General features: G+C 53.6%; 7 protein-coding genes across 7 annotated transcripts; 3 read left to right on the top strand and 4 right to left on the bottom strand.

The window, feature by feature from the left end:
* Positions 1-310: 310 nt before the first annotated feature.
* CLAFUR5_12216 (uncharacterized protein) lies at positions 311-1,995 on the top strand (the record flags this gene model as incomplete). The annotated part of the gene is made up of 2 exons (XM_047911364.1): positions 311-1,513; positions 1,564-1,995. The coding sequence occupies 2 exons, from the start codon at positions 311-313 to the stop codon at positions 1,993-1,995; spliced, it is 1,635 nt and encodes a 544-aa protein (XP_047767366.1).
* Positions 1,996-2,255: 260 nt separating this feature from the next.
* On the bottom strand, positions 2,256-2,711 carry CLAFUR5_12215 (uncharacterized protein; the record flags this gene model as incomplete). Its single annotated transcript, XM_047911363.1, has 1 exon — positions 2,256-2,711. One exon carries the CDS (start codon positions 2,709-2,711, stop codon positions 2,256-2,258), a length of 456 nt encoding a protein of 151 aa, XP_047767365.1.
* A 1,699-nt stretch (positions 2,712-4,410) lies between these two features.
* On the top strand, positions 4,411-8,005 carry CLAFUR5_12214 (putative ribosylation factor GTPase-activating protein cnt6; the record flags this gene model as incomplete). Its single annotated transcript, XM_047911362.1, has 3 exons — positions 4,411-4,474; positions 4,525-4,658; positions 4,709-8,005. The coding sequence occupies 3 exons, from the start codon at positions 4,411-4,413 to the stop codon at positions 8,003-8,005; spliced, it is 3,495 nt and encodes a 1,164-aa protein (XP_047767364.1).
* A 682-nt stretch (positions 8,006-8,687) lies between these two features.
* CLAFUR5_12213 (Peroxisome biogenesis factor 10) lies at positions 8,688-9,875 on the bottom strand (the record flags this gene model as incomplete). The annotated part of the gene is made up of 1 exon (XM_047911361.1): positions 8,688-9,875. One exon carries the CDS (start codon positions 9,873-9,875, stop codon positions 8,688-8,690), a length of 1,188 nt encoding a protein of 395 aa, XP_047767363.1.
* A 757-nt stretch (positions 9,876-10,632) lies between these two features.
* Positions 10,633-11,329, top strand: CLAFUR5_12212 (uncharacterized protein; the record flags this gene model as incomplete). The annotated part of the gene is made up of 2 exons (XM_047911360.1): positions 10,633-10,761; positions 10,811-11,329. 2 exons carry the CDS (start codon positions 10,633-10,635, stop codon positions 11,327-11,329), a joined length of 648 nt encoding a protein of 215 aa, XP_047767362.1.
* A 347-nt stretch (positions 11,330-11,676) lies between these two features.
* Positions 11,677-14,268, bottom strand: CLAFUR5_12211 (putative beta-glucosidase M; the record flags this gene model as incomplete). Its single annotated transcript, XM_047911359.1, has 2 exons — positions 11,677-13,988; positions 14,043-14,268. The coding sequence occupies 2 exons, from the start codon at positions 14,266-14,268 to the stop codon at positions 11,677-11,679; spliced, it is 2,538 nt and encodes an 845-aa protein (XP_047767361.1).
* A 472-nt stretch (positions 14,269-14,740) lies between these two features.
* CLAFUR5_12210 (uncharacterized protein) lies at positions 14,741-17,299 on the bottom strand (the record flags this gene model as incomplete). The annotated part of the gene is made up of 1 exon (XM_047911358.1): positions 14,741-17,299. The coding sequence occupies one exon, from the start codon at positions 17,297-17,299 to the stop codon at positions 14,741-14,743; it is 2,559 nt and encodes an 852-aa protein (XP_047767360.1).
* Positions 17,300-17,721: the final 422 nt, after the last annotated feature.

The raw sequence follows: 17,721 nt of genomic DNA, 5'->3' as shown, positions 1-17,721 counted from the left end.
TGTCGCTGGTGTCGCTGCACCGACTGAGCCGTTAAGCCTCGAACCAACCATTGCACCGTTACATGTACATGTATGCTGGCAGGGCAGGCCCTAGGGGCACGTCACATACATGTACGTCTCGAGGGCAGCGACGGCTCTGTCATCAGGTCTGTTCCTTTCGCAGCCTGGACAGCAGTGGCAGCCTGGGGATCACGGAGCAGAAAAGTGCGACTGACAACCAAAACACAGCAACACAAGCCGGCCAGCCAGATTGTAGTGTGATTGTGTAAGCTGGCACTGATTCTCTCTGGCATCGGCAGTATCGTCGACCATGCTCAAGTTGGTAGACATACCTTCTTGGCATCCCCCCTACGAGGAACCGCTGCAACTGCAGTACCCTCTACATTACGTTTACTCAGCCTCTCTTCGCCGCTTAAGGGATAACGGTCAAGCTGAATACGACACTTGGAAACTTCTCAAGCGGGACTTCAAGGAAGAGATACAATCACTTCCTGGCGCGAAGGTGGCCATCGAGTATGTCCAGGCCGTCACTGGTGCAGCCCGGGCCTCTACCGAACATCCCACACCTGTCTCGCCTCTGTTCTTTGCGGTCATAGTCTTCCAGAAGGGCTCTCACAACATCGTCCACGATGCCACTGTCATACTCATTCAGCGCCACTTTCCGACTCTTGACCCAGTCATTGTGCGGTACTTTGAGGGCGAATACGCTGTCGACTTCGGCGACAAGCCGACGTCCACAAAAACTCCCGACTCACTAGAGAAGAAGCGCATGGCTGGCAAACTCCCGAAGGATACGTTCTCCAAGGTCACCATGTTCGGACCTGAGGGTTCGAAGGCAAAGATCCGATATGGAAAGGAGAAATCGTGCAATATGGACGACTGTATTACTGGTATGTCCACTGGTATGCAAAAGGGCCGTGGGAAATATTGTTCGGGTACATGTGGACCGGCTTTTTACCTCAAGGACACCAACAACAAGAATCAGCACATTCTGGACGAGAACGGCGACAAGCAGCTTTTCACCACCACAAGCCATCACGTTGTGAGCCGCCGGAAAGATGACAAGCGCCCACAGAAAGTCGTCAACGCCGCCATCAGCATCCAGGAGGCCGAAGACATGCGCCGGGACCCTGATTCTGTAACAGTGGCCGCTCACATGAGCGAGAGCGATCGCGAAGACACATGGTTCGATCGGCAGCGGCGCAGAAATCTCTGGGACAGCAGAATCTACATGATCAACGAACATCCTCAAGCTGGAGCAACGGCGTTTGGCAAATTGCAGCAGGATGAGCAGCAAGAGATCGTAGACGACCGACACATACTTGGGCGCATCGAAGAGCAAGCTGCGATCGATGCTCAGTGCGAGAAAGCAAATCCACTGAGGGAGATACCTTTTGGAGAGCTCTATTGTAGTTCAGGCAAGAGCGTGTGGGTGTATTCTTCCGAGCTCGCGGACTGGCCCAACGAGCATGACAAAATAATGGTCGACTATGCCATTATCCTGAACATTATGGTAAGTTCAGCAACATCCTCTCGACGTCTATTCCATGGCCGCATAGACAGCGAGGCTATCCGCAAGCATTCGACTCGATGCGCGCCCACAGGACTATCCTCAGCATTGGTCAGATGATTCCTGGATCCGAGGTCATGAAGGTCGGCCGAAGCACGCTCACTACCTTCGGCTTTGTCATGGACGACAAGGTTACGGCTTACCATGATCACAACGAAGAAGAGTCACTCGAGGTTTCAGTTCTCTCAACCACAGCGGGCTACGCTTTCAGCTACATGAGTGACTCTGGAGGCCCTGTGATCGATCAGCACGGCGCATGGGTCGGAATTGTCAGCGCAGGCGGAGTGAGCAAGGTCGATTCGAACAGGACCGAGCTCTGTGTCTACGTCACGCCGATGCAAGTAGTGGTGGCTGACATGAAGGCCAGATTTGGCCTCGTCCCAGAGTTGCACCGGCCTCAGGATACCACAACGGCCGAGATGTGACACTGGTCACCAACTTGTTCTAGGCGCGACGCGCTTTGCGTGACTCTGCAGGATGCGTTGAAGCTGAGGTACTAGCAGAAAATGCCGTCAATCACGATCATGGTGGAAGGACAGAGCAAGAGACAGATTGTCACAGACATCGAAGCATTTCGAAAGCTCTATCTGTACTGGTCAAGCTCGTGATAATCGTACCCCTAGTCTTCATTCACAACTGCCTCCTCTCCAGGAAGTTGCCGCGGCGAAGCCCTCATCACAGTATACTAAAAGTCGGTATCGTAATACCCTTCAAAGTACCGGATAATAGGCTTATCCACTCCGAAGCTGTCCCTGATAATCGCGATCGCCTGACCATGTATGAGTTCCATCTTGTTCACCCTGTGGTAAAGCGTGATCGCGAAGAAAGGAGGTGTTACAGGTGGGGGCTCCTGGCCGGAGAATCGAGCAGCACCTGTGATGGCCTCTTCATAGGAAAGGGTGGCAGTGAAGCCGTGTGTCTCCCCCGCTGCGCTAAAGTCGTCGATCATCTTGCGGCGAGCAAGGCCGAGAGGATGCCCGTTGACCTTTGCGATGTCTCGTCGCGTCGCGCCGTCGTCGAAGTGTGAGGGATATAGCAGTTGTAGTGGCTGCTCGCAGGGTGGGTGCCAGGGAGGGATGTTGACTTTCGTCTGGTTGCGGGTTGGGACTGCGGTGGCCCCGGTTTGGCGAGTGCTGGCCATGTCTGGATGTGTGGGAGAAGGTGGACGGTTTGTGTAGTCTGTGTGTGGGTACTTGGAAGGGGATGTCCGTCACTTGTAAACTTCTCTTTTGTGAAACTGCCATACCTTTAAAGTGATGTCCTCAAACTTTACCCCGACAGTCGTGGAGTCACCCTTTCTGCCAGCCAATGCGCAAAATCCGATTACGCCTCACGAATGGTCAACACTCAGGACAAGGCCTGGTGACAAAGTATGTTGCCGCCGCATCTTTATCGACTCCAGTTCTGGAGAGCTGCTGGAGGAACGCATATCCATACATTCAGAATATGTCGAAGCGCTGTCCCTTGGACTGCATTAATCGGACCTCGCTACTTGGCTACACTCCAGCGTGTTGAAGCAACGGCCTGCGCTTTGATAGGGAGTCGAAGCGCTCAGCGGCAATCACCTTTGTCACCAGCCGTTGGGAGTAAGGTATATCCCAAAAAGCGAGGGGTGGATATAATGCAAAGTGGCGGGCTTCCGATTACCTTCGTTCGACGCTTTCGATGCTGTCTAGCCTAACGATAGCATGCTTGACCTAAGCAAAGTCGTCGACGCGATAGAGCGCGTACTTAGCAGTCGGACGGAAGCAGGCTCGCTAGCGAAGCAGAACATGACCATTGTCGACCAAAGGGTGCGCATGCGCTCGAGCAAATGTGTGGAATTTTGCCGCCTTTACTGGCACTGACGGCGAGAGGCTCCGGACAAGTAGCCGAACGTATGGTGAGATTCGAGTCTTGTGATTGATGGCGGTGGCTACTTCGTATCTGTACACGTCAGTATTGGCATTTGCCGCTCCTGCACGACTTGGCTTCTGTGCATGTACAGACATTGCTGTTGCCTGAATGAAGCTGCTGGCAGGCGGTTGAAATATTGATCAAGGGCATTCAATGTATAGCGAGGCAGCAATACTTGCCACGATGCACTCATGAGGCATATCGGGAAAGGCATTCCCAAGAACCTTCGACCGTAGTTTATTGCACGGTCTCGTGTTCGTACAGACGCGTGTAGCTCATAGTCGCGTCGAGAGGCCGAGCATGACGCGCTACTGTCGCAGTGTCAATGTGTTTCCGTGGTACAGATGAGATGGGAGAGGTTGGAGGTGGCGTGTTCTTGCGCCACGCGCGGCGAATGGAGATGCACATGATCTTACCAATTATATGCTCGATCGGCAAGTTGGCGAGTGTTTCAGACGAGCGTTGGTTGCCGCCGAAATTGGGAGAAGCAATCCCGGGTGGGGCGGCGCTGAGAGAGTGGTCGAGTGTTGTGATCTTATCACCAGCTGCAAGCATTCTTCTTGCCCTTTCTTCAAGCTGGAGGTATCACACGCAGGCACACACATCGATCGCGCAGCCACGTTGTACCACCTGCGACGAGTTACACAGATTACGCACGATTCAGCGTGGCGTACCTGCCCGCAGACAGGGTCACGGCATCCGCTAGAACTAGCCACTTCCCATTCGTGCATGATACAGCAGTAGAAGTATCGCCAAAGCAGGCCCGTTACTTCAGGCACAACTCGCACATACCACCAATCCCCGACACTCTCCTGTACATGCGCGACCGATAGCGACCATTTCTCGGGACACACACACTACACCGCATACACCAACAGCACCATCTACCACATTGCGCGACCACGTTCCGGGAGGCTTAACCGCCTCGAAGGCCCACATCGGCCATGGGCAATGTCGCAAGCAAGCAGGACGACACTTCTCCTTTGGTCCTGACAGATCAGTCGCGATGTGTGTGGCATAGCAATGCAGTCTTGTTGATCAGGCTAATTGCGACATAGTCTCCATCTCCTCCATCAACGTTGCCGACAGTCGAGGCAGCACCGTCCTGAGACTCACACCCAATGCATTCCCAGCGACGAGGTACATCATACAACGCGATGCCTTTGACGATACGCCCGTCGAATATGTACAGGTTTGTACAGCACAATCTACTGCGCGAAGATCTCACTGACTCCTATGCAGGACCCAGAAAGCATAGCCAACGGGCTCCCTCCCTCCTTCCTCATACGACTATCGAACAGCGATGATCTCAACTTCCACTTCACCTTCACACTCCGACGGCAGAACCAGCCTGCCAGTCTTACAACCAACGCGAACGGAGCAACCGCGATAACGACGATGGCCGATACCAACATCTCTGGCTTGACCTATGTCTTCGCATCCACAGCGAGGGAGGTCGACAACCTGGTGACTCGCGAATTCCACTCCGACCCGAACTTGCACAAGAATCCCAATGTACAGCTTGTGGGAGACTATGCGACAGCCGGCAATGCAACAGCGCAGTTTAGTTGGATGTGGAAATGGCGGCCGCCGAAGCCATCGGAGGATCGAGGAGGTGGTTGGCGGACGAGCTGCAGTTTTGCAGAGTACAATCAGCGCGCGCATAGACTGGATACACTGGCGAGTTTCAGCTTCTGGGTGCAGAATACACAGAGGAACATCAGCTCGATACCGAAGTCGCCTAGGCTCGACAGACTCGAGGTCAATGTGCCGCCGAGGCTGAGAGTCCCGTCGACGCAATCGATCGAGTCGAGAGTGAGCAACATCAGCGATTCGGAAGGTGAAGGCAGCTACAAGGACTACAAGGAACCACAGTCACCTCTATTCGAGCCAATACCGGAGAATGGAATGGGTCTTGTGCCTTCCATGACCCAGCAGTCGATGGCAGGACCTGTCAAGGTGGACATCGCGACATGTAGGCCTGGCGAGGATCCGTCGCTAAACGAAGACGGACCGCTCTTCCGAGCGACGATGAAGTCGTTGGAACAGAAGACAGGGCACATGAGGATCCGCATGAAGAGAGTGCTCAAGACAGCCGAGGCAGCCCAGACACAACAGCATGCGTGCAATCAAGCCATGTCAGACTTTACACAAGCTCTCAAGGAAGCTTCGAGCTCGAATGCGAATGCTGTGCAGCCTGCTCTGGAGCACTATTTCGATAAGATTGCTAAAGAAATTCTGCAATACGAGAAACAGAACACGGCGAACCTACAGAAACTCATCATCGATCCGATCAGCAGACTCTACAACCTCGAGATCAAACAGGCAGATGTCAAAAGACGAGAGTTCGACGAGGAGAGCAAGGAATACTATGCATACGTCGGCAAATACCTTGGACAGCGGACAGAGTCGATGAAGGAGAAGAAGCAAAAGTCGAGCGATGAGAAGTACCAAGCCAAGCGACGGACGTTCGAGCTTAAACGTTTCGACTATTCAAGCTTTATGCACGATCTGCATGGTGGCCGGAAGGATCAAGAAGTGCTGTCGCAACTCACCAAGTATGCTGAGGCTCAAACGAAGAGCTACCTTGCCACAGCCAAGAAAGTAGAAGAGATGGTGCCGCAACTCGATGCTCTGGTGTCCGAAGTGAAGAATGCCGATCAGGACTTTCAGATGCAGCGCAAAGATCGGGAAGAGAAGCGACGCATGCTGGAAACCAGCACAAAGCTCGTCAGCGAGGACGGTGCCGTTGTGCCACCTGGTTTGTCGTATTCTTCATCGGTTAGGGACTCCCTTCGGCCATCAGAAATTGACTCAGGCGCCCGAGCTGTTAGCATCACCGGCGCTCCACAGTACTCGACATCGCCACCAACGATGGCGCCGCCAGTACAAGCCCCATCCAATGGCATGCTCAGCACTCCAGCGCATGACGCTTCGGCTTTGTCGAGTAGTCCGGCCAATGACAAGTTCAAGGGCATACGAGACTTGCAGGACAATAGTGCCGCCAATCTAGCTGGTGGCGCGACTCGCAAAGAAGGTCTGCTGTGGGCTCTGAGCCGACCTAGCAGTCACGTTGATCCGAAAGGCATTACAAAGCCTGGGTGGCACAAGTTCTGGATTGTCCTCGACCAGGGCAAACTCTCAGAGTACGTCAATTGGAAAGACAAGCTGGATCTGCATATGGACCCTATCGATCTTCGCGTTGCATCTGTGAGAGAAGCGCGAGACTCTGAGCGGAGATTCTGTTTCGATGTGATTACGCCGCAGATGAAAAGAATCTACCAAGCGCCTTCCGAGGAAGACATGCGATCATGGATCGCAGCGATCAACAATGCACTCGCGGGCGCGTTCGAGACTAAGGATCAACAACTACCCAGCCCGACATCAGCGCAGGGCGGTTCGCACCGTAAAGACATTGCAGCCGTTCTGACGGGCAAGAGTATGTCGTTCTCGGGTCATCGCCAGACCTCGAATCCTAATAGGGGCGAGGCCGCCAAGGCAGTGAACCGATACAGTAGCACTGGTGACAAGCCTGCTTACAAGCGGATCGAAAGCACGGATGCCGAATCGTCAGCGCTGTTGCAACGCATTCGCAACGCTGACGAGGGTAACAAGATTTGTGCTGACTGCGGCTCCGAGAACAAAGTCGACTGGTGTTCCATCAATCTCGGCATACTTCTCTGTATCGAGTGCGGTGGCATTCACCGATCGCTCGGCACTCACATCTCGAAGGTCAGATCACTAACGCTAGACACGTCTGCTTTCACGCCCGATATCATCGAAGTTTTGCTACTGGTCGGCAACCGTGTCAGCAATATGATCTGGGAAGCCAAGCTCGACCGCTTTTTGAAGCCTTCGCCACATTCGACCAGAGAGCAAAGATTGCACTTCATCACTGCGAAGTACAGCGAACGAACTTATGTACAGGACCAGGCTGGCACTCTGTCACCTGATGACTTTCTTCTTACTAGCATCAAGAAGAACGACATTCAGAACGTGCTACATGCATTGGCGCAACGAGCGAACCCCAACGTACATGACCGGTCACGATCAACACATGCCGTCTTCCTGGCGCTGGTCGCTGCGGATCCGGCATCGCCCGGCAGCTTTGGACATTCTTCAGGACCGTCAGCATCAAGCATTCGGGTTCCGTCTGGACAACTATCTGCGACAACACCGCCAAGGCCGTCTACTCCCCTGCCACGAAAGCCCTTTCCAGTGGCTGAGATGCTTCTACAAAATGGCGCTGACGTGCCAGAACCCGCATCCTCTCCCTTTCCACTTTCTGATGGAGCCAAGATGTACCTCGAGCTCAAAAACGACCTCAAGAACGGCATCAGCCGTTCAAGTGCAGGCAAAGACTCCAATGGCGACACCCTTACAGCACTTCCATCGACCGGCTTCGGCTTTGGCAACGGCCCATCGCCCGCCATGAAAGAACGCGAACGACTCTTGAAGCGCAACAGCGCCGGACCAGCCTCCCGACCCAGATCCCGCCCGAGTCTAGGAAGCGACGCAATCGAGAACATGAAGAAGTAGAACTTCTCCTCCTCATCTAATCAACAAGCTGAGAATCGCGACCCAACGATCCCGATCTCCTCTTCATCACGCATTAATAAACACCTCGAGCTAATGTTCGGTGGTAATAATAGCAAGTACCGACAACAACGCTCCCGAAGTCGCTCCCGCAGCCGTACCCGCACGCGAGTTCGTGAGAGGAGACGCTCGCTCCAGGCGCATCTCCAGGGTCTGGATGGGACGTACAACTTGCTCACGAAAGAGGACGGAGCGGGTGGCACGACCAGCTTCGGAGTCATCGGGTGGCAACCTATCATGGAGGGCATCAAGGCGAGGATCGAGGGTTTGAGGAGGAGGGCGAACACGGCTCCGGCGAGGATCGAGAGTAATGGTCTGAGTGTATTGAGAGCGCGTGGGAGGAGTGTGGGTGTTTGATGAAGATGATGAGATGATGAGAGAGATTCTTGCGGATGATTATTTCGTGCCCGGCGAGGCCGCCATTGTTCCTGCCGCATCACGTTAGATGAGGAATGTGGAATGTGGAACGTGGAACGTGGAAGGGGGAACATAGATTGAGGGATGAGTGAATTGATAATGCATAATGCATAATGGACATGAAGATCGTAGCTGGATATCAGCTACTGAAGAAGAGAGAATCACAATTCTTCTCCGCAAATGTCTTGTTCACGTGTCCCCTCCGTTCTCACCCTCGCAAAGGCAACACATGCTGCACCAAAGCCCCCTGTCTACACAACGGACACATCGGCTGCTCCCTTAACCAATCAGTCACACACGTCCAACAAAACACATGTCCACACGTCGTCACGCTCGGATCCTTCATGGCCTCCAAACAAAGCGTACACTTCCTCGACTGGCTCCCCTCAATCCACTGCATCACCTCCCCATCCTTCAAATCATACCTATGCCCGCCCCCTTTCAACATGGGCGTATGCGTTACTTTCGCAACCCGCTGCTTGATGACTTCTGGATCGTTGCCTTGGCTATGCGCTTCGAAGAGGAGCGGGGTGTTGAAATGGTTTTCGACTCCTAGTTCGATTCCTTCGTCGATGATGGCGCTGCCGCCGTTGAGGAGTTGGGATGAGGCGGGGTCAGAGGGGCCCGGGGCGAGTTGGACGGTTTGGTAGGTTGATTGGAGGTGCAGGTATCCTTGCACGACCATTTGGACGATTAGGAGTACGCCGAGGACTTCGTAGCCGGCGCGTTGGTCGGATTCGGTTAGTTTGCGGGTGAAAATGTAGCGGAGGCCGAAGAGGCGCTTGGAGAGTTGGTAGTAGGCGCCGCTGAAGTAGAAGATTGCGAGGCTGGCGGCGTAGAAGGGCGCGGGTGAGGTGATGCTGTCGAGGTTTTTGAGGATGTATTCCTGCAGTTGGGCTGATTTGGTTGGTGGGGCTTTTTGCCTGGTTGGGGAGGATACGCGGCGGCGGTGGGCTTTTGTTAGGGTTACTTCCAATTTGGACCGGAGGCGTTTGCGGAAGAGGGGGAGGAAGCGGTTGAGGATGTAGGGCAAGAGGACGCTGGAGAGGATGTAGCCGGAGCGACGAGCCAGGGAGGGCAAGCGGTGGGTGTCATCTTCGATCTGGATTACGTCGGTGTATTCCTCGCCCAGGGTGCGATTTCCGAGGAAGGTGGTGAGGCCTAGGTAAAGCAGCTCAGTGAAGACGGAGGCTTCGTTGGACCATTTGTGCTCGGAGCGGGTGCCGTAGAGGGAGCGTATGACGGAAGAGAGTTGGGTGAGCAGGACAGATTGGAAGTAGGCGTCTTTTTGGTTGGAGCGGATTATGTCTGGTGCTGCTGCCCATGGGTAGTTGAAGGTCGGGGAGGAGCTTTCTGTGGTGAGGGATCTGCCGCGGTCGTGGACGTGGTCTGACATGTTGGGATGGTGCTTGATGGGGTCAAGGCGTGGTTGTTGACGCGCCTTGGTATTGTGATATCCTTGATATCGAACAAACACGCGAAGTCGGTTGTCGTTCGAGCTTGCTTCACACACACCTCGGCTCGGTACATTCGGGAGTTGCAGCCGAGCTGGTCATTGCTCAGGCTAGCCACTTTGGTAGCGGGGAAACAACAACATCTCCATGCATCTCCAGCACTGCACTCTTCACACTGCAGCCGTCGTACTCGCACGCAACACGTGAATCCTCATTCCCGCAGCATGGCAAACACAGCACCTTCAGCCGCATGCTGTACCTGTACAGCTCAGCACGCTCACTGCTTGCCCTGCCAAGACAAGCACAGCCCTCCTTCCGCGGCGCATCATTTCGTGGCGAAGCTTCTACTATACCGCATGCGCGTGCTTGGCCACGAGAAAGCCGGCTGACAGGGCAACGTCATCTCCCCAATATCCAGCACACTCTGTTTGCTGTGCATAAACTGGTAGGCTGTGACCCGCTGTTATCCTTCGGGCCACGTACCATGCCACTGAGTGCCGCGTGCCACAAACAAAGGAGTTTCTATTTCAGATCGCGTGCTTAGCTTTACTTGCTGCTGCTTCCTTCTTTGTACATAGCAACAGCTTGAGGACGTCACTGCAAGAACCCATCAACCTTTCAGGATCTACAGTACTTCATCACGACTTTACGACTCTTCACGACTACCAATAACAACAGCAAAGCACAACAGTCTTCATAATGCGTTACTCACAAGCACTCCTCCTCCCAATCGCTCTGGCCGCAGCCCAGGACCTCGGTGACATCGGCAATGCCATCACCTCAGTCGGCGGCGACATCGCCAGCGCCGCAGAATCAATAGGCAGCCAGGTACATCTCCAATCCCCTCCATTCCTGATCCCACACCAACATATCCCAGATCACTGACGGCGCCGGCGACATCGGCTCAGTCATCACCTCGTTCGGCGGCAGCGTCTTCACCGTAGCCACCAACGGCGCCGGCGACGTTCTCAGCACCATCACGCAAGAAGCCGGCGCGTTCGGCTCAAAAGTAACCTCCGTCGGCGGAAGCGTCTTCACCGTAGCCACCAACGGCGCCGGCAGCGTTCTCAGCACCATCACCAACGAAGCCGGCGAATTCGGATCCAAAGTGACCTCCGTCGGCGGCTCAGTCTTCACCGTCGCGACCAACGAGGTAGGCAGTGTGATCAGCACCATTACTTCTGCAGGTGGCGAGTTTGGCACGAGGGTCACTTCGGTTGGAAATAGTCTTGTGACGGAGGCGACGGATGCTGCTGGCAGTGTTGTGAGCACGGTCACGGAGGGGGCTGCGAATGCTGCTACTGGGACTAGTGAGGCTGGTGCTGTGATCACGAAGGCACCGTATGTTGCTGGTGGTCTGCTTGGTGCGGGTATGGCTGTTGTAGCTCTGCTCTAGACGGAGCTGTGATGCTTATTGAGCGACTTGGATGGGCAGGGTGTTCTTTGGCAATCATGGCGTATGAAAATACCAACAGGACTGTACCACAGGTAGCAGACACGACCTACAATCTTGAGAAGCAGCTCTACTTATGCGAATAATGATAACGAGCGTGAACTTACATACCCTTTGCTCTCATTCCTGCTAACTAATTCCGTGAATTGTGCAGCAGCATGCGTGCAGACTCGTCTGTGGTATATGGTACATTGAGCTTCTTCAGTCACTGCCGTGCGACATTCTACAAAACACCCAACGCCTTTCCTCATACAGTCATCAGACCTCATCTCATCCCTCCTCGCACCACATCAATACAACTGAAAATTTCCCACAAGCGGCGTATCCAGCACACTCTTCCCAACATACACCTGAAACATCCCACTCGGCGTAACCCACGTCTGATTCCCAACATCCCAATAACTCACATCCTTCCTCCTGACATCGAACACCACCTCCGCAGAGTCTCCGGGACTCAGCATGACCTTGTCAAATCCTCTCAACACTCTCGTATTCTCCATGCCATTCTTCGCTTCGTTAGGGACAGGGATTTCGAGATACAGCTGTGCGACGTCGGCAGCAGCGACAGTTCCGTTGTTCTTCACAGTAGCGCGGATACTGCCCATACTCTCGAACAACGACGACAGTCCACCAACGCCAACGTCGTCCCTAGCGGCATTTTGGTTCGTGGTGCCGATGGTGTAGACTCCTGCTGTACTGATTGCGCCCGTGGTCGATGTGGCGTTGAGGTCGATATCGAGGGAGGAGTATTCGAAGGTCGTGTATGTGAGACCATAGCCGAACGCAAATCGTGGCTCAATGTCTCGAGCTAGAAAGCTGCGGTAGTCGATGTTGACACCCTCGGTGAAGTCGCATTGTGGAGAGCGGGAGCTGTCTTGGCATGGGTTCTGGAGTTTGCCGTAGTCGGATCCATTCTTTGCGACTGTGTATGGTAGTCTACCAGAGGGTGAGACATCGCCATAGAGGAGCTGCACCACGGAGCGACCGGCGTCTTGGCCCGGGAGATGTGCGAACATGACTGCTGTGACGTTCGGATGATCGATAAAGCCATCGACCAGTCTGATTCCTGCATTGTGGATGACAACGATGGTGTTGTTGCATTGACGAGCGACGCTATTAACGAGGTTGTCTGAATCTTCGTCTGCGAGGCCTGGTCGATCCCATGCTTCGGAAGCGTATGCGTTGATGAACACCAGACAGGCATCTGACGCAGCGACCACGCTTGGCTCTAGCGACGAGAAGTCGTAGAACAATGCTGTATCGTCATCGTATGCTCTCGACTGTAGAGCATCGTAAGGACTGCTGATGTATGCTGGCGTGTTGGAGCCAGATCCGCCACCGACAATGAGCACGCCCATGGCAGTCTCTGGTGCATCGCTCACGGGCTCGTTCATGGCTAGTTGTTGCTCCTGTGATTGCTGAAGACCAAGCATTTCCCTGTTCTGCGCCCAATCTGCGTCACCGGGCATGTAATGCACTTGTACTGGAGCGTCGTAGCCAAAGGCTGACAGGACCTTCGGCTTCTTCAGTGGGAGAATATTGTTGTCGTTCTTGACCAGGACATGACCTTCAATAGCCTGCTGTAGCAACGACGACTTCGAAGCAGGGTCTTTAGCATCAATATAGTCATGTGGCTTCAGAAGATCTGGCGGCATGCCAACTCCAGTAGATGGAAAGTCCGGACTATCCTGGCCGAAATGGTACCAAGTCGCAACGATGCGTGTAGCCATGTCAACCAGCCGTGTTCTGTTTAGAGTGTCATCATTGACAGCTTTCGCCAAGAAGTCCTCATCCCAGAATGTAGTCGTAGGCATTGCCATATCAAGGCCACCATTCGCCGACGCGATATCACTGTGTTGTGCTGCCCAATCGCTGACGACAAACCCTTGGAAGTTCAACTCACCCTTGAGCAAGCCATTGACTGCCTTCGAGTTCTCGCATGCATAAGTGTTGTTGATCCTGTTGTAGCCGCACATGACACATCCGGCTCCAGCATAGAGCGTGTCCTGGAACGGCCACATGTACAGCTCGTGCATTGTTCGGTCATCCACGTTCGAGCTTGAAGAGGCAATCACACCATCGTCGTCCGATATGGGATTCCGATTCGTTTCCTGCTCGTTGGCCACAAAATGCTTGACACTGGCAATCACGTTTTCCTGCAGACCACGAACAGACTGTGCCCCCAGAACACCGTCCAGATACGCATCCGCCGCAAAGCCTTCCCAATTACGTCCACCCGCAGCAGTACGACCAATCGGCCCAACAACAGGACCCAAGGCGACATTGACACCCTTCTTCCTGAACTCTGCACCCATGAACACAGCCCTCTGATACGCCAATGACGCATTCCAAGAGGCTCCGATGTGTATTCCTGAGGCGTATGCATTGACACCATCAGTATCTCGCACACCATTTCCCGCATCATGAAGACAGAATCCCGGAAATCCAACACTCGGAGCAGAACCAGAAAGACCAACGCATCCAGTATGTTCAGTCGAGTAGCCAATCGTGATGTTATTCATCTCCTCAAGCGTCATCTTCGTGACCATCGTATGCGCTTTCTCATACGCATCGGACCAGTTACCAGCGCCATATCCTTGCGCTACGTCACATTAGCACATCCAACACCACTTCAATACGTATCATCATAACTTACGAGACGGATATATGACCGGACTCGTGTACTCTCCTCTCGCATGTCCCGGAATCAAGGCCAGCAAGCCTAGCAAAGGCAATAACAGAATCGCCGTGATCATGATTCCGCAGAAGAGCCTGTGTCGCTTGCAGAAGGCTGTGAATCTGGAGTGTACAATGGTGCGCTGTGTTCGCAGCAGTAGCGATGACTGCTCAGTGGTGACCGCGGCGGCCTCTTTCTCGTCCATTAGGCGCTTTAGGATGGGACGGTTTTGGCCATGTAATTGTTCTGGTTGTTGAGCATTTGTCTGGGTTGAGGTGAAGACAGAATGCAGGAAGGTGAGGTCTAGACTTTGACGTCAGTCCGGTGCATATGTGAAGTGACTTGCGTGAAAGTGGCGTCGGTATGCCGAGTCGTTGTTGCTTGCCGTCAAGTTTGGAGTTCAGGAGATTGGCAGGTCAACCGCTTCAACGTCCGTGCGTCTTGCATAATGCGCAATGTCCATCCATGTTGTATCACGCTGCAGGAACGATGGTGGTGCTATAAGTGATTCAGTGAAGTCACAGCAGAGTCATGTCATCTGTCCGTATTTCTCCCTCACTGCTCTAGTGTACATACTGTCGTTATATCCGTTACAACCGTTGTGTTCGGAAACCTGCTGGGCTTCTTCACTTACGCACGAAATGGCAATGGCTTGCATGGCCCGATTACACGCTCGCTCAGAATACCTTTGACTTTGAGAAGATCGGTACATCTTCGAAATTGTGATTCCAGTGTAGCCTTCCATTCTCGTCAACTTCAGCTGCGTCGTCAGTCGTGTCAAGGCCAACAGCGTCGTTCTGCTGGATTTCTTGCTTCGAGATACCAAGTGTGTCTCGCGGTATCCAAAGTTTAGGTGTCTTCGAGGTGAAGGCTGGCGCAGTGTATGCTTTGGCGATGTCGGCTTCGCTCAATTGCGCTGAGTCGCCATCGCTAGGACCAGGTTCATCCAACCATGCCTGTACTTTATCGCGTGCAGCACTGACGATCGAATCAAAGAAGTCGCTGAGTTTGCGGGGAGCTGGATCTGGCAAGATATTCAGACCCAGGCGTCGGCCATGAGATGCAGCGTGCAAAGCCGCTTCATCGTTGGGGTCAATGCCCTCTTCCTCAGCCAGTAGAGGTACCTCCTGCTCCTGCCACTTGTCGACACCCAAGTAGAGCTCAAGCGGCTTGAGCATCCTGTCAAGAATGAGGTTCGCTACTGCCATGATCACAAGCAGTGTGATCATAAGCGCCGTCTGGACTGCGGCACCGCGAGCGCCCATCAACCCAATCAAGCAAAGTATTGCAAGGTACAGACCTGTTGGCATCTGCTGTAAAGCACGTCTGTATGCTTCGCCTTTCGTGTCAGTCTTGGTCTGTCGAACGTAAAGCAGGCTGTATCGGTATGTGTTGTAATACAAAAACAGGCCGATCGCTGCAAAGCCGATGATCATGGGCTGAATGCAAGCATACGCGACTGCAATCACAAAGAAGTTTGTGAACTTGGGAAACCACGCTCCCCACGGCGTCCCTCGCATCTGAGCGTACGTCTGAAATTTCTCGCGAGGCGTCTTGTCCCAGTAGTGCTCGTAGAAGAGGTACTCGAGTGTCTCTGTGTAGTCCAGAATGTTCGAAGCAGGGCTTGCCAAGCCTTGCAGGATGAAGTACGTCAAGTAGAAGTTCGAGGCTGTTGGCAGATTCTCAGCGAGCAGAGTAGGCGCTTGATCCGGGTGCTGTGCGATCTTCTGGACTACAGAAGCTGCTCCTGAGGAGATCGTAGTGACCAAAAATACTTGGAAGACTTGAAACACAAAGTTCCATGCTTGCGTCTTCAGCTCAGCTTGTGGTACAGTCGGCTCGCCTGAGAGCTTTGCGATGTGACGGAACAGCTTTGGCACGTATGAGACGAACCAGCTGGTCAAAGCGGGAGGTACCAGACCAGTCAGTAGACTCAGTGCCCAGTCTGGCAGCTTGTTCAACCACTCGAGCCATTTGACCTCATTGGCAAGCTTGGCGACATTGCTCCATGTACCAAGAATACCGACTGGAATGGAGAAGAAAATGGTGAATGCGATCACGAATGCCAGCGCCAAAGACGATTTCGACAGTCTTGTAGCCAACGGCAATTGGACGTTCTTCCATAGGACCTCCTTCGGCTGAACAGCAAGAAATCGATCCTGAATGGGAATCCGAGGCTGGAAGGAGATCTGCTGGAAAGCAATGTGGGCTGCTTGTTGACTTGAGAATGTAACGAAGACGGCCGACTCCTTGCCAATATTTCGACTTGGAGCTGCGCGCCGCGCCTCGATGGTGTCGGCGATCTCAAGAACCTTGTTACGAGCCTCAGTGATGCGGTCCACCTTGGAGCCGATGACGGGCGGCTTCCTGGTTGTGGGCCGCTGCGCTTTGGGTACCAAAGACTGTTCCTCTGCTTCATTGACGTTGGTCGCGCTGCCGTTGATCCTTTGCTGGTTCTTACCCAGCTTCTTGACAGCCTTCTGAATCAGATCCATCTCCGCTGATTCAAGCTCGTATGCTGCGCCATTTCGCTCCTCGACAAGTTCTTCAAGGTCACCTATGTCCTTGACTGGCCAGCTTCGCACCGCATCCTTGCCAAAAGATTGCTTCAGATTCTCGGGTCGCAGTGCCTCGTTCGGTACATTCATGAACAAGACAGTCTTGGCAGACAGCCTTGAAGTATAAGTATCGTTCAGATAGCACGCTTTTCGTACACCGATCAGATGCAGTCGTTCGCAAGCAATGACACAGAATATGCCCAGGAACAAGAACCACGCCACAACGGTGTGAGCCCAAAGGTGTCCAGTCTTGGAGACATTTCCGATGCTAAGCCTGTCCAGTTGTGTTGCATTGCCACCTCCAGTAGCATTGACTGCAAACAAGATCGGCCATGTCAGAAGAGCTCCACCCAGGCAAATGTACATCAACAGCCTCAGAAATCTCAAGAAGAGGAATGCATCGAGAGAATTGTGCCGCATGACAAAGTGGTCTGGAAGTTTTCTGAAATCCTTGAACCACCACCATTGCTCCGCTCGTGATGTTGGCGTTCGATCTTTCTCCGGAATCGTACCTAGAAACGTCCTTGGAGCATAAACCTTGCGAAATTGGTTCCGAACCAGGACGAAGGCGATCGTGTATGCTATCGCAACGACCAGCGCTGGAATGAAAGCTCCCAAAACTTGTCGGCCAGAGGTCGAGCCAGAAGAGCGGTTACCGCCTTCTTTGAGGATGTCCATGGTGCCTGAGCCCAGCCACAGAATGAAGTCCAAGCTGCTGGACCCGGACTTCTGCCGGTGTTGGAGCGACTAGGGGGACCTCGAGCACGTTGTTGTGACTCACGTGAGATGGCCGTCGTGTGTTCGAAACTCAATGAGATCTTCTCAATGGCTTGATACTGTGTTGAAACAGTGTGTCGATGTAGGAGGAAGAGGGAACAAGCTCGTCTAGTGTTGCCTGTCGCGCCTTCCTGTTTGCGCCGCACGGACTAACGTCATTCCCACGCGGGCGGTACCAAGATCGCGGACCCCTAGCTGCCCATCTGCATGGCACCAGGACATCGAACGTGAGATATGTCTCACCTATTGATTCACGTCATGGCATTCGCCCAGCCTGGTCCATACTGTCGGTGGCACATTAGTTCCGATTAGGTAGAGGCTCA

Source organism: Fulvia fulva, chromosome 10, assembly GCF_020509005.1.
Source record: "Fulvia fulva chromosome 10, complete sequence".
Taxonomy (NCBI): Eukaryota; Fungi; Ascomycota; class Dothideomycetes; order Mycosphaerellales; family Mycosphaerellaceae; genus Fulvia; species Fulvia fulva.
Note: the sequence above shows the minus strand (reverse complement) of the source record. Positions and strands in the feature narration are given on the sequence as shown.